Source organism: Aulostomus chinensis, chromosome 11 (genome assembly GCF_037954235.1).
Source record: "Aulostomus chinensis isolate RoL2024-O1b breed Wild chromosome 11, RoL_Achi_v1.0, whole genome shotgun sequence".
Lineage (NCBI taxonomy): Eukaryota > Metazoa > Chordata > Actinopteri > Syngnathiformes > Aulostomidae > Aulostomus > Aulostomus chinensis.
Genome location: NC_141330.1, coordinates 1,983,349 through 1,998,176, shown reverse-complemented (window position 1 = coordinate 1,998,176; position 14,828 = coordinate 1,983,349). Strand labels below are relative to the sequence as shown.

Here is a 14,828-nt window from a genome sequence, read left to right as displayed (position 1 = left end):
ATATACATACACACACACACACACACATATATGTGTGTGTGTGTGTGTGTGTGTATGTGCGTGTATCGCTGTATGTATTTGGGCTATACAGCAGTTCTGCATGATTGACGTCTCTACCAGCAGGAATGAACTCATCCGACTGTCTAAAGGATGAAATGTGACCGAGCTCTCCAGAGTTGATCCTCATACTTTAGGCATCAGTTTCTAAAGGAATGTAAGTCTGCATAAAGTGAGGTCTACCCTGCAGGGGGGGTCTGCCCTCTACTGTTTAATGGAGCTGGGAGGTGAAATGACTCAGCCCCCCTGCAGCAGCTTCTCAGGTGTCTGATGGAGAAGTGACGGGCAGGTGTAATGTTAGATTAAATCCTGACCCTCCATCTGTTTATCTGGCCTCAGGCTCGGTGTGGCAGACATCTTCCACATGCAGTTTAATAATCCAAACAGATGATGTGCCGTCATCTCAGTGATGCTGCAACATTCCCTTCAATAAAAGCTGTTTTTAGAGGAAATGAATGATGAATTTTTTTAGCTCTCACTGGACAGGTAAACACTCTTGTCCAGCCGTGCCAGCTGTGGGACCCTCTGTGTGTCAACACACTGGGGGCAGACCACAGGAGAGGCTCATGACCCCATTTAGTGATGAATCCTCTCGGCTCAGTCCTTACGCGGCCCACCTCCGGCCCTCAGTGACACCAAAGACCTGGAGGACCCGCCTAAACTGAGCCACTCCGCATCTGGCCCACCTCAAGTTCAGCGCATTATGCACAACACTAACCAGAACCAGAAACCAGCCATAAATCCCAAAGGCGTCCAAGACTTGAACCGCGATGCTAAACTGCCTCTTTAGCTCGTGCCAGTTTCCACATAAGTGATTTGTTCTCTTGAGGCTCCTGAGAGAAGAAAACATGACTTTAATCGCCCTGCATTCAGGAACCCGCTCTTCCCCTGAGTGACGGCGGCGTTGGAGGCCTCACACTCTTCTTCTTCCTCTGCTTGTCTGGTGGTAATTGTGACTTCTTCTTTGTCTCCTTCCAGGTATTAATTCAAAGACTGAAAATGAGCTCCCAGCTGGAAAAGGCCATCGAGGGCCTCATTACAGTGTTCCATTCCTACTCGTCACGAGAGGGTGACAAGTACAAGCTGAGCAAAGCCGAGCTAAAGACCCTTTTACAAGAAGAGCTCACCGACTTCATGGCAGTGAGTATCAACGCCTCAGTGCTGCAGGCCTCCACGATGTGTCCCACTGACCTGGACCGCCTCAATGTTGCAGTCCAGTTGAGTCTCATTTTCAAGATGTTATTCAAAACCCTACAGTCAATCAAATGTTTTAGATCTTCGCACTGCTGGAAATATTTTCCGTCCCTGTGAAGTCCAGGTGAGTTCTGGGTAAATGAACCCAGCGAAGCAGAGAAACATAAGCGCCGACCGCCCAGGTAACTCTGCTCATATCATTCAGTCGACCTTCCTGCTTCCGCTGAATGCTGCTCTGCAAACACCGCCGCCGACTCCTCCCCCTCACTCTGATGTAATCAATGTCACTTCTGTCGACTCTGTTTGGTACCTTATGGGTGTTTTTACCCCTGCTGCTCTCCCTGACTTTCTCTTTGCAGCAGGTAAGGCGGTGCTTCACCTGAGAGGTGTTGTTGGCCCTTCAAGTACTCACTAATGGGAGTCTTGAGCTCACAGGGATGTTTTTCCCTCCTGCATTTCGTCTGTGTGACTCTAGAATACAGAAGGACGCAGCCACAGAAAATTTAGCTTGAAGCTAATTGACAGTGACGGCTAACGGCGGCAAAATGGCCCATCAACAAACACTCAAGTGCAGCATCCGGCACAATCCAGGTCTTCCTCATCCAGCCGTATGCTCAGTAATCCACAATCACTTTGACAGAACTTCAGTCCTTGGGAGAAACCAACGATGTGGAGGTGGTACCTTCTCAACTGAAGTACCCTGGAAACAACATCAAGTACTAACAGACCTCAAGCAAAATCGGGCTTGTAATCTGCCACTGCACAACCTGAATAGATGCAATGCATTGTGGGACAGCTGAGTGCATCAGCTTGACACGTGATGCTTGTGCAGACATTCTTGCTAGTCTAGTGTACACCAGGATTTTCTCAGTAGACCCTGACGTTGGAAATAGTCGGAAATGTTTCATCAGTGGGCGAATCAGAACTCGGCCTTTGTGCCAAAGACCGACTGGCACCAGCCTGATTTATGCTCCGAGCGCCATCGCTCCAGTGCTCCTGACGAGTGACTGGAAGTGAGCGCAATCAATCAATCTAGTTGTAGTGGAAAGGGGAGTCGGTACCTGGAGACACAGAGGAGTGAGCAGGAAACACACACACACACACACACACACACACACACACACACACACACACACTATGGCTGTAACACAAGGCGATGCACTTCATCTGAAATAATTAATGTTCTTCTGAGGTTGGAGTATCTGGATTAATTAATCTGAATTAATTTATTCGTAGGGGCTGAAGGACAGAACAGCAACGCAAAATACTTTGATTAGATACTGCAGGTTTTAAGGAGCGGATGAATGTTGTTGTTGTTGTTGTTGTTGTTGTTGTTGTTGTGGACTCACTGTGCTCCATCCTCTCCGACGCTTTTGTATCTGGATGTAATCTGAACATCGTCAGAACTGCGTGTGCAGAGCCCACACTGTGAAATGACATTCTATGCAGATGATCAAGTATCTTGAGAAGTACTCAGCTGACAGCTGGACATCAACATCTTCAGGGTCTGGGAGTGCGTGAGGCACATCTGTACAGCCTTAACGTTTTTGTGATGATATTCTGCTTTTAGTGCTGCAATGACCCCGCGGGGATCGACAAGATCATGACCGACCTGGACGAAAACGGGGACCAACAATTAGACTTCCAGGAGTTTGTGGTGCTGGTGGCCGCGCTGACAGTTGCCTGCAACGAGTTCTTTGAAGACTGCTGCAGGAATCGCAACAGGGACAGGAAGTAGGGCTCCAACCCGAAGACAGACTGAGAGAATGAGGATTGTGTTGGCATTTTGTGGTGTTGATTGTGTTACAAACTAATGTTGGTCACGTCGGGTGTGTAAAGCTTAAATCCTTCCTTAAGTTCCTGTAGTTCCAAATGTAGTGCATTACTTGACGAGTTCCTTTCATCTGAAAGTAATGTTACTTTTCAGAGTCACTGTGTGTTGAATAATGTGTGTGTTGGAATTCTATGCAAATATTGACACTGTTACCACATGAAACTGAGGGTGGGGTTTACACCGTGGGTACGTGTGGCTAGCTGCTAGCATAGGCTGTATCCTCCGCGGCGGTCTGGCATTCACCTCCACCACCACCACCTCTCTCACTGATAAATATTGTGCGGCTGCCGTATTTACCAGCAACACCAAGACCATTTGCTCACTCGCCATCTTTGGAGGTTCACAAAGAGACACAACAGAGGGCCCTGATGCCCTGCCACCAACTAGCATTGTGTAACTTTAGTATGACACGGACCCCCAGCGTGGGACGGGGGGGCAGCTACATCTTACACAGGCTTCCGTAGACCAGACGCACAAGAACAAATCAGCTGTTGCTTCAAATTTATACCCTGGACAGACATGTTATTATTGGCTGGGTTTTCTTTTAGAATTAGAAAAATCTCTGTTGTCCCGTTCCCAGTGGCCAAACACACTTTCAGGTCTTTGGTGCAATGGGAACAGTTTTCAACACCAGTCCCAGGTCCACTATACATTATGATCATGCACTTGCTGGATTGGCAGCGGTTAATGTTGAGTTTGTAGTTTAGAAAATGTTATTCTTTGGTTCTTAAGTGACGTCAGCTTCTTGAAATGTGACGTTGTTTGACGTGTCAGTGGAGTTCAGATCTTGCGAGGATGAACAACAGAAGGACTCTGATAGATTAGCGCACCCTTGAGCACCACCCAGAGTCCGAAGAAGGAAAATCATTGCTTGTGACATCAGCTCTTCCAGCTGTTTATCTCCCATTTTGTTCTGCTCTTCGCTGGGCGAGGCACAATAAAAGACCTGCAGGCTGTTAGACGGCGTCTGTCGTTCATCGGACACTTTATGGGGACCAACACACTGTGAAATCAATTTCATTTGAAGGAAATTGCTTTATAACCCGGATTCAACAGAACCAGTTCACATCTGAAGAGCACGTAAACATGAGCCCAGAGATCGGCCTGATTAACAGGCTAATGGTTCTACTTCAGTGGAGCTCTGATGTCAGCAGATAAAGTTCAAGACTCCACGCCAGAGGCTTCACTTCACGTCCACCCTCCACATGACGCAACTGATTTTTCCAGTCTGATCCAGGGCCAGTCCTCATCCACACGCACGTGTTTCCGGCCATGGCTCCCTTTCTTTACAATACTGTTGCTGCAGGGAAATTAAAAAATTAAAAATGTGTTTATCATTTTTCCACTTTCCAAATACTTATGGTTTTTTTTTTGTTGACTTTTTCAAACATGTTCTATAATGCTACAATATCTTAATGAATATTTTGCGCCCCAAATAAAACTAAGTCAACTGCATGGATAAAGAACTTTTCAAAGACAAAAGTTCTTCACAAAGATCATTAAAACACAAGGAAATCATAAAATAGCCACAAAAATGCAAAGCACACTCTGTAAAATGTAGAAGTGACAAAAACATGTTAACTCAATGATATCCAGACTTTTCTGATTATCATTGTGACCTTGATTCATAGACATGACTCGGACATTTTATCAAATCTTGTGATGAGTGTGCTGACACCAATCAAAATCACTCTACAGAGTTCCAGTCCAAGTCACCCAAAGTTTCCAACATGATTGAATTTCCTGGAATGTGAACCTCCGTCCCTCCTCAGCTGGACTGCTAACATCTTCCGTGTTACACACATGAATCAGGTTGTTTTTTAAATTCATGACGGGGAGGACTTCAAAAGATGGAGCTTCAAGAACCCTCCTGATTCGCCTGAATCCACCCTGAGGTCCTCAGAAGTTCCAGTGGAGACATTGAAAGTGAAATGTGAAAGGTCCCGGCTGAAGCCTGGCGGTTTACTACGCCAAACTGACATCAAGGACATTTAGATTTCTCTCCAACAACATGTGAAACTGACTACAGCTCGAACGCCGCAAGATGGACGAGGTCACTCACGTCCTCCTTCATTAACAGAAGCAGGCGGAAGAGCCATTTGGGGTCAAACGCGGTCCTCGAAAGAACAACACACACAATGTAGTTTGGAGAAACTCAATACGGCCCTTACACAGCCGCAGAGAAGCCGTTTCAATTATGCAGCAGCAGCTTGTCTGCCAGCCATTTAGGCTGAAACTCTTGGACACACAAGCTCTGGTGTCATGATACTGAACTCTGTGAGCCCAGACCCAAGGATCTGCAATGCTAACCAGGCCGTCCTGCCGCCAGCAGAGGGCAGCAGACAGACACTCAACGGCTGCAACGCCTCAAGCTCCTGGGAGATTTTCCCTGTTACCCTGCAAACAGTTGCAGCGGTGCAGCGTTGAAATGTCGGACAGCCACTTGAGCTCACGCTCCTCCAAAGTGACAGTTTAGGTGTCGTCATTCTGCAACAGCAGTGTGGCAATGCAGTGACGCGGTTCATCCACAAAAGAGAAAAGAGCCCACTGAGTGAGAGGTCAAGGGTCAACCATGCAGGACGTCTCAAATATTAACATGCATCAATAGCGCCATCAAGTGTATGCAAGTGGCACCAGCAGGCAAGGAAGCAACGGTGGGTGCCAGGAGAGGCCTTTGACAATAAATAAGTAGAAAGTTCTTAGTTTTCAGTTGAAATATCCATAAAATATTTATTGTTAATATCAGGTTGAATGATGCAAATGATAATAGCTTAGATAAATGCAGAAAAAGATCATTGCTTAACTTATACTTAAAAAAATGCACATTTTGACTCAAAAAACATTTCATTTTTCCATGTATTCATGTGTTTCTACTTTATTTATGTACATACGGCATTTCTAATTTTCTACATTTGTTTAATTTTGTATTTTGTCTCTGCATGCATTTACTGATTTAAACCCTCTAGTATTCAGGGTCAAACTGCCAGGAAATGGCTTTAAGGCTGTAGTGTGTGTGTGTGTGTGTGTGTGTGTGTGTGTGTGTGTGTGTGTGTGTGTGTGTGTGTGTAAGTGGGTCACCTCCCCCTCTGCTGATGACACCTTCATGATCCTATCTCTTAAATCTGTAGTCGTTCCATCTCTCTGAGGGACCAAATGGCTGTCAGGGCGAGGACTTCATGCAGGGCCACATTCTTGACAGCGTGCTGCCACTGCGGTTTTCAACAGATCCAAACATCTCATCTTAGAACCAGTTCCTCCAGCCTCACCATTTCCTCACCAGACTTTCATCTTCACCCCAGATGAACCGGAGCGCGAACACCTCCCACCCGCTGCCACCTGCGGCGCTGAGCTAACGAGCTGTCAGCAAGCACCACAGAGGAGAGACCAGTGTCCGTCCAGAGGGGATGGAAACGGTGCTGGCGGAGAGTGAGGACATTCATCTACCCCGGCTCCATCTGCTCATCCAATCACAGCCATTTCTGCTGCTAACCCACGCAGCACCAGGTCACAAATATGGCTGACCAACAAACCTGATATTCCCCCCAAATCATGGTTCTGAACACAGTGAGACTGGGCTGCTGGAGAAGTTTCAGAGTGACATCTCACCGGCTCGAGCCTCCTTCAACTCAGGCGCACACGCACAGACACACAGACACACACACACACACACACACACACAAGTGCATGTCTTAGAATAATCTGCTGTTGAAAACAAGTCTGTATTTGAAAACTAGAGGAAGGTACGGGGTGAGCTGGGTTCCAAAGTTGACGACGATCCACAGTTCTCAAACCGTTTGGATTGAATGAAAATCCCAGATTTTTTCTTGAAATAAAAACTGGCATGTTTTTGGTCCGTCTGATGTACGAATGTTGGAAGATGTCCAATATCGAGAGATGACGCTACAACAGTGAAACAACCGGAATGTGGCAACTGTCCACAGCAAAAAGGCCGTATTTTTTGCCAGTCTTAAGTGTGTCCTGCTCTCCAGTCTGGTACTGTACCCTAGATCCCAACATTTTAAAGTTACTTCAAAAGCACAGGCTGTCTTATTGCAGTACATGAAAAAACAAGGCATTTTGCACCAACATATCAATATAAAATATCAAACAATCAAATCCAATATGAAGGGAAGCTTGTCCTGTATTTCCAGTCCAGAACTGTTAGTCTGAATGAACTCTGAGTCCCTCGGGCACATCACCTGGAAGCTACAATAAAAAGAAAATGCAGACTTTTCACATGATATGAAAATGTAATAAAGTTTGCAAGAAATATTTATTCAAATTACAGATGTGCACAATAAAAGAGGTGTGTCCTGCAGTGCTGTCACGCTCTGATATCAGGTACCGACTTGGAGAATCAAGGTCACTGAACTTGAAGAATTGTGTATCACATGTTGGAATATCTAACCTGTCAATCAAGATGAAATGACCAGAGTGCTTGCAGTTGCAGCCCCGCCCCTTTCTATGTCATCAGCGGGAGCGGCCAGATTTAATCTGGACTTGCAACATTATTTAAATGATGAGGTGAAGCTGAGGGTCATTTCTCCTTCTTCTGAAATTCCATCACAGCCTCACAAAGGTGAGTAGACGTCTACTTCCTGATGTGTGGTTGCGACTACTTCCTGGAAGATGCATGAACACGAGAGTGTGAAATGCTGCGCCATCTTCATCAGTGCAGCACATTTGCCCTCAGGTTCCTTTTGCTGTGCGTCTTATTTCATCCTGAGTTTGTGAAACAGGGCGCCACTGCAAATACTGCCGATTCATTTTTAAGTTCTGATTGAAAGTGAAGTCGTCAGAAACTGACAGTTCTTCACTTTTCCATTTGAAAAATGTTCTCAGGGAGAAAAACCTCAGGTTGTAAAGTCTGTTACATAAAACACAGGTACTTCCAACTATTCCCTCAGATTCTATTGAAATATTTTCTGTAAAATAGTTCTGACACTGTCGGTGGCGGACGTACCGTTGTTCTTTACGTGGGCTTTGGTTTCTTTGTGTTTGTGAAGGCCAGCTGGGACATGGCGAGGCTGGCTGAGGTCATGTCAGGGCTGGACATGGACCTGGACGGCCACGTGGACTTTGAGGAATACGTTTCCATGGTCACTCGACTCACCATGGGAGCGTCACCCTACTTTGCAGACTTATACATGCAGCCGATACCCCTACCAGTTATACCCAGGTGTGGGAAGCCACTCTAAAAATGGAGGAGAAGATGAAGGAGAGGAGATTCTAATGGAAACAATTCTACAATACATGAATGTCTTTCAATAGTTTCTACTGATCTGAAAACTCTGGATTGAGATCCATTAAAAACATCTCTGAATGACACTTGTGTGCCTCAGGCTGTTTTACGATCAATTGCACGATATTGAATTGAAATGGGATCCACGTTTCCATGTATGATCAACGACTGAGAGCCCAGCGCTTTCAACTGACATCGTTTCAAACTTCTCTCTCCTGAAATCCCTTGACAAACAAGTAAGTGAAGAGGGAGGTAAAAGTCTAGTCAGAAAATGTCAGGAAACATTGGATGACAAAAGAATAGCACACAAAAGTTCATTTGTTCATGAAATACTCGAATAACCCTCCACGAAAAGTAAGAACACGAAGTACATGTCATCAGCGGGCTCACTGGGTAACGTCGACAGTTATGCAGTTCACCACATGACCAGCAGATGGCGACATCGACTCTATGGTTTGATCCCAACGGTTTCATACAGTATTGAATGTGTGTGTGTGTGTGTGTGTGTGTGTGTGTGTGTGTGTGTGTGTGTGTGTGTGTGTGCTCCCTTTTGAGCCAGGAATATGAAGAAATGAGATAGAAAGAAAGATAGGTGGATGGACTGATAGACAAACAGACAGATAGATGGATGAGGTAGGTAGATAGACAGATAGACAGACAGACAGATAGATAGATAGATGGGAATGTGTAACCTGAGCTGAGACTAGCTCAGGCCACAGAGCTACCATGTTAGCGGTGCTAGCCTAGCTCATGTCAGCACCAGTGCAGGTGAATCCACGTTCACTCATATTGTGTCAGAGCTGATGTACAACACGTCAGTCCTTATTTGAATGAAATATGAGATCAAGCTCAAAAGGAGGCAGAACTGCCGGTGACGCCGCGGTGGCTCCGTATGATGAGCCTACGTCATGTTTCTTCTTCTTCGCTTCAAATCAAAGTCCTGGTGGATGACTGGGCGCTGGGCGATGCTTTTGAGAGTTTTAAAATTCACGTTTTGGACAGTTTTACTGTTGTTAGCGGTCAGTTTCTATTAGCATCAAGCTAGAACTATATGGGGCTGGCTTTTTTATTGCTTGTTACTGAGTCTGTCAAATACGACCCCGTGGTGCCACGTGTTAACTGGCCAGCGACGTGTTTATGACCCAGCTAGACGGGAAATGTGCAGTGGATCATATGAAAGTCTCAGTGAGAGTCAAAGAGGAGATATTCAATATCCTGGTGCCCCCAGTGACGGGTGGAGGGAGGTGTTTGCACGTGCATACAGTGTGTGTGTGAGTGTGTGTGTGTCTTCTCTAAACATCACAATGTAATAAACTCATTTAAACAGTCGCATGTTAATCCAGCCATAACATACGACTATCAAATACACACCAGTGGACATCTACAATCGGTGTGTTCTTATGTCTAAACTGATGGAGACGTCCTCACCGGTTGTGTTGGACGTAGTCCAGCTTTCAGGTCTTTAAAGAGACAGGTTATTGGACTACGGTTGACTGTCACACAATCCAAAAACCTCAGTTAGTTTGTTGTCATCTTAAATCAAAGTGTTTGTGGATTATTGAGCGCGTGGCTGAACAAAGAGGACCTGCATGATTCCAGGTGGTGCACTTGAGGGTACGTGAACTCAATGTTATTGGACAGTTTTGCTGTTGTCAGCCATCAGATTCCATTAGCTTCAAGCTAAATATACGTGGCTGGCTCCTTCTGCATTCTGGAGTCATAAAGAAGTGATGGAGAAGGGAAAAAAATTCCCTAAAGGCAAAATGCACTTTTTGGGTGAAGCATTGCTTGAAGACCTGAACAGAAAGTGTTTTTTGGAGCTTTCAAACACGGCCTGTGTCCTGTAATGGCTTCTAAAGCAAAGAGAGGTGTGAAACAGGTGGAGCAGGACGGAGGTAGAACTCTGAGGTCACAAAGAAAGATAAGGCCACATAGTCAATGTTGGGTTACATTTGGGATTAGTGTTAACCTCTCTGAGAAAGGTTAATGGTCCACACCTAGGTGCTTAGTTTTTCAAGTTCACAATACACATTCTTCCACAGGTGCTGCTGCCCCGACTGCTGTGGGTTTAACGTCATCTGTGCGAGTGCGGTTTCCTCTCTCCCAGCTCTCACTTTGGAAGAATTCTCGTCGGTTGCTCAAGAAAGATAAAGGCGCTGCAACCAGGAGAGAAGCAACACCGAGAGGAGAGGCGAGGGGATTTCTGTTCGGGCGGAGGGCAAACTCGCAGCTCGATAAGAGAGGTGAGGGGTAAACATTGACCTGAGTCCTATCGCTGCTTGTCCAGGTCCATCTTTCACTGGAGAAACTATGCAAACAACAAGGATGCACTGATAACTCTCTTTCACGCCACGCAGTTACCTTTAAGCATCGTCTGATAAGAAGGAGCAGCCCCAGGTGTCGCAAATTCTAGTTCTACAAAAATCATCCAGGTGATCCATTTTTTTTTAACCCCAGAACAAAAACAAGCGGCATGTCACACCAGGACGGGCGATTAAAGAAAAACTGGACAGGTCTCCAAAGTCTGTCGACACCTGATTTGAGTGGCTGAGGGGAAGAATCTGGTCTACTGGATCAGGATATTGCTCCAGTGACACTTGATGGGGACCTGAAAAACTGAAAAATATGAATACAGCAGCTTTCAGTGAGTCATACTGCGTATAAGTATTGCTTATACCATCAAGAGAATTCACTGTCAGGGTAGAAATCATAAATATAACACGAAACACTTTTTAAAAAAAAATCTCAGTCAGAAGGAAACAAATCAGTTTATTTTCCCATTTATTTGTAACACAGTTAATCTGCTGGGACCTGACCAACAACGCAGTGAAGCACCATTGCCACAATGCCGGCTTTGGAAACAGGACCTGTTTTATCGGCCTTGAGTCCTCATCTCTTAACATATGTTTGAACTTTCATTCTTACCAAATAGAAGTGTAACGCCGGTTGTTTACGTCAGCGGCGTATGACTGCATGTGTGTGGAAGTGACAAACCTCCCGCACCAGTCAGGACAAAGGCACGCCGCGCTGCTGCAGACAGAGAGTCGGCAGGCAGAGGGAACACACAGATAAATTATGCCGACTAATGGGTCATCAAACTGTCAAGCCGAGCCCAGACAATTCATGCAGCGCAACCGCAGAGAAAGAAGACACAGTCACAGAGAGAGAAGCTGTACTTGAAGTGCCGGATGTGCAACATCAGTCAGGATTGCGCTACAGACATGCAACTGTACAGGCTGTCCCGCTGAGACGGCGTGATTAATGTTCCCGTGTCTGTTGAAAAGCTAATATGAAAGGACATCATTCTAAGTTTGACAGGTACATTTTGACTTTCGTGTACTCACAAGTAGGTGTCTTGAGCTCGTGAAGACATTTTTTCGCCGCTGTAGTCTTTGTGACTCCAGGAGTTAGGAAGAGCCAGCCACGTAAATTTAGCTTGGCGCTTCAGATAGCAACTGGCAGCTAAGGGTATAATCCATGTCGTCTTTATCCAGTGGCGTGCTCACACAGGTGCTGATGAACGCGTGACACTCAAATGAGTCGTTCAACTGACTATTGCTCATCCACAGTTGCTTGTTTTCATTTTTTTCACAGTTTGTAAGCTCTTTTTCCTGTTGCATGACTTGGTGACTCCAAATTGTTGCTAATAAATATTGTAAAAATGAATTGTTGGCAAATGGTCGTCTGAGTAAATACATTTATGCTGTGGACGACTTAAAATATCGACTGTAATTTTTAAAATTTGCTTTAATTCATAGGGGAAATTGTGAACAAGGGGAGTGCCAGCGCTTCTGGCCATGGTCAGGGTTTGTTTATCGAAGGGGGAGAGGAGTTTCCCTCTGAAAAAGGACATTTTAATCATTGTTTACCCAGTAAAGGTTGGCTAAGGACAAACACAACCACCCAGCATGTCTCTGCATTCCTTCCAGGTACCACTCAGTGTGGCCCATCCACTGCCATTGCCCTCTGCGTGGTGCAGAATCAACGTTGAACACCTTCCTAAGGGTTCCATACGGTGACGGGTCAGTAATTAAGTTCATCAGCCTGCTTGCTAACGGAATCTAAGATTGTTTCGTTCAAGGCAGCAGCGAACCGACGGAGCGTCACACTCTCAGTCATCGGGGTGACCGCTGAGTGCAACTCTCTTTAGGGCATCGTGAGGACAACAAAACCCCGAGGGTTGTGTGTGTGTGTGTGTTGGTTTTGAGACGTTCTTTAAAGACTGATGGTGGCTGTCAGCCCTCTCAACCTCTAGCCGAGTGAGTCCGTTATAACCCTCACACACCACACACACACACACACACACACACACACACTCCTTGTATGTGTGTATTATCAGGGACAAGAGGGCATCCTAATGAATGACCTTTGACCCTCAGAAAGGGGATCCGGGCAGAGGAAGTTAAGAGGAGAGGTGAAAAGGGGAGAGTGAGGGTAAGGGGGACACCCGGCGCCACATTATGCCTCCTGCCAATAAAGGAAGGCCCCACCCCCGGATGAAACATCATCATCATCATCATCACATAACTAGTGATGAAGCTCTTGACATCGCAATAAACTTAATTTTATTTAGAAATTATGAAGTTTCATAGTCTCACAAGAGAGTGATTTTAAAGTTTGTTTGGGTGGGATTGATTATGTCAGTGAGAGTTAGTCTTTGATATTTATATAAATATTTTATATTTGTTATATAGATCCATCAGTTATATATTTAGTCATCATTAACTTCTCTCAAAACGTGAAAAATCCAGTATAATTCATGGAATCCTGACGTTTGCTCAATGATCCACAAGCATTTTGATTTGAGCCAAACACAAACTCGTGCTTCGGTGAAACAATGTAGATGCTAGCCAGTCTCCATTAGCCTCAAGCTAAAGATCTGTGGCTGGCTCTTCCTTCATTCTGGAGGTAAAAAGAGTGAATACAGGAGGGAGGAATGTGTTTGTGCACCTATCAGTGAGTACCTGAAAGGTCAAATACACGTTTTGGGTGAAGTCAGCTGTGTAAGTCAGAGCTGAAGAGTTTCTTAGCATGTCAGATGCATGCGTCATCGAAGAGGCGCCGTCTCACCCACACATGAAGGAAAATAACACTCTTGATTCAGCGGCTCTCAGATTTGTAAAGCCACTTAAAAGTTTGGTTAAAGTAGAAAAAGTGAAAGTGAAAGGATAAAAGTTCAACTGAACATGTAGCATTGTTCATGTGCTACACTGGAGCAACATAAGATGAATACAAGCAAGCGCACGCACGCACGCACACACGCACACACACACACACACACGCATGCACACACACACACACGCATGCACACACACACACACACACGCATGCACACACACACACGCACACAAACACACACACAAAACCTTGGAAGCGTCCCAAAGGGCCAGCCGGGTGTCTAGGTAATCAGTGATTGGCTGAAGCCCCACCGCCACTCTCTGACCTCCACACTGTGATTTTTTTATGCCGTTTCGGCGGGGTCATGGCTGGGTCACCTCCGAAACCTAATGGCTTCCGTCTAATAAAGACGTGATGTATGGGATCTGGGATTGGCCCCTGAAATGACCAGCAGGTAACCCCGACACCGGGGCAGAGCCTTCGAGATTTTTTAAAAAAAATCTTTACTAACACAATCACTTTAAAATGACATTTTGGTCTCATGTGAAAGGTTAAACTTTCTGTTGGGTGAAAGTTGGGCAAAACGCCTCTTAAAGTTTACTGTCCAAACGGTTGGAGTCGGTGTCAGTGCTGCTGCGTTGAGTGGTGAAGGTTTGAACCCACAGATTAAAGGTTTTTATTCCTGGTTCAGATTTCACCAAGATATCCTAGAACAGGATAAGTCCAAGTGCTTCCAAGGGGCCCATTTTGGGACCCGATGGGTTTTAACACGGTGGATCATCAGTCGCCATGACCAAGCGCTCACGAGCCACAGCTCACGTCTACATACAGGCTTTAACAAGATAGAATCACCACAGGTCAGGGCTTTAAACGCCTCTGGTTGGAAGAAATGTGGAATGCATGTAAACAGTCGTAAGTCAGCATCAGGACGTACAGGCTATCACATGATAGGATAATTCTTTATTAGTCCAAAAGTCCCAGATGTGAACATTTCCAAGCCCTTTGACTCACACGCTATGAGGCAACATCTGCATCCAACTCCAAGACCGGGCTCAGCCCTTCCCAGCCCTCCCCAAAAAAGTCTCTGGTGTTTTTGAACAGTCACTAAAATTGGCCCAGAACTCTTTGTTCTTTTGTTATGAGGAAATCAAACATATCAGCACGATCAAACATCGATTTACATTTTAGAAATTACAAATAAACAGTTCTCCTGCAAGAGCTGGGATAGGCCCCAGCCCCCGCCACCCTCAACAGGATCAGTGGTAGAAAACGGACGGATGGCTTCTCTTGCAAGTTCATCCATGCATTCTTTAATCAACACTTAAATGAGGGTTAGCTTCTAGAAAAAAAAGCAACTCTCGTTTTCAGACAAAAACACTGAGC

General features: G+C 45.5%; 1 protein-coding gene and 1 long non-coding RNA gene across 6 annotated transcripts in view; one reads left to right on the top strand and one right to left on the bottom strand.

The window, feature by feature from the left end:
• LOC147252817 (uncharacterized) overlaps positions 1 to 14,828 on the bottom strand; it is a 38,675-nt gene that overhangs the window by 11,943 nt on the left and 11,904 nt on the right. Inside the window, exons 3-5 of one of the 5 annotated variants that reach the window (XR_015118473.1) lie at positions 8,049 to 8,279; positions 6,164 to 6,294; positions 4,072 to 4,385 (exon numbers count right to left, since the gene is read on the bottom strand). The exons of 2 other annotated variants lie outside the window; for them this stretch is intronic. This is a non-coding gene — a long non-coding RNA (uncharacterized LOC147252817). Of the gene's footprint in view, positions 1 to 4,071; positions 4,386 to 6,163; positions 6,295 to 7,498; positions 7,708 to 8,048; positions 8,280 to 14,828 lie in introns of those variants that run through there. 2 more of the 5 variants (XR_015118474.1, XR_015118476.1) reach the window with 2 other exon arrangements.
• Positions 1,057 to 3,225, top strand: s100a1 (S100 calcium binding protein A1). The gene is made up of 2 exons (XM_086217661.1): positions 1,057 to 1,197; positions 2,822 to 3,225. Exons 1-2 carry the CDS (start codon positions 1,057 to 1,059, stop codon positions 2,987 to 2,989), a joined length of 309 nt encoding a protein of 102 aa, XP_086073787.1. The 3' UTR covers positions 2,990 to 3,225.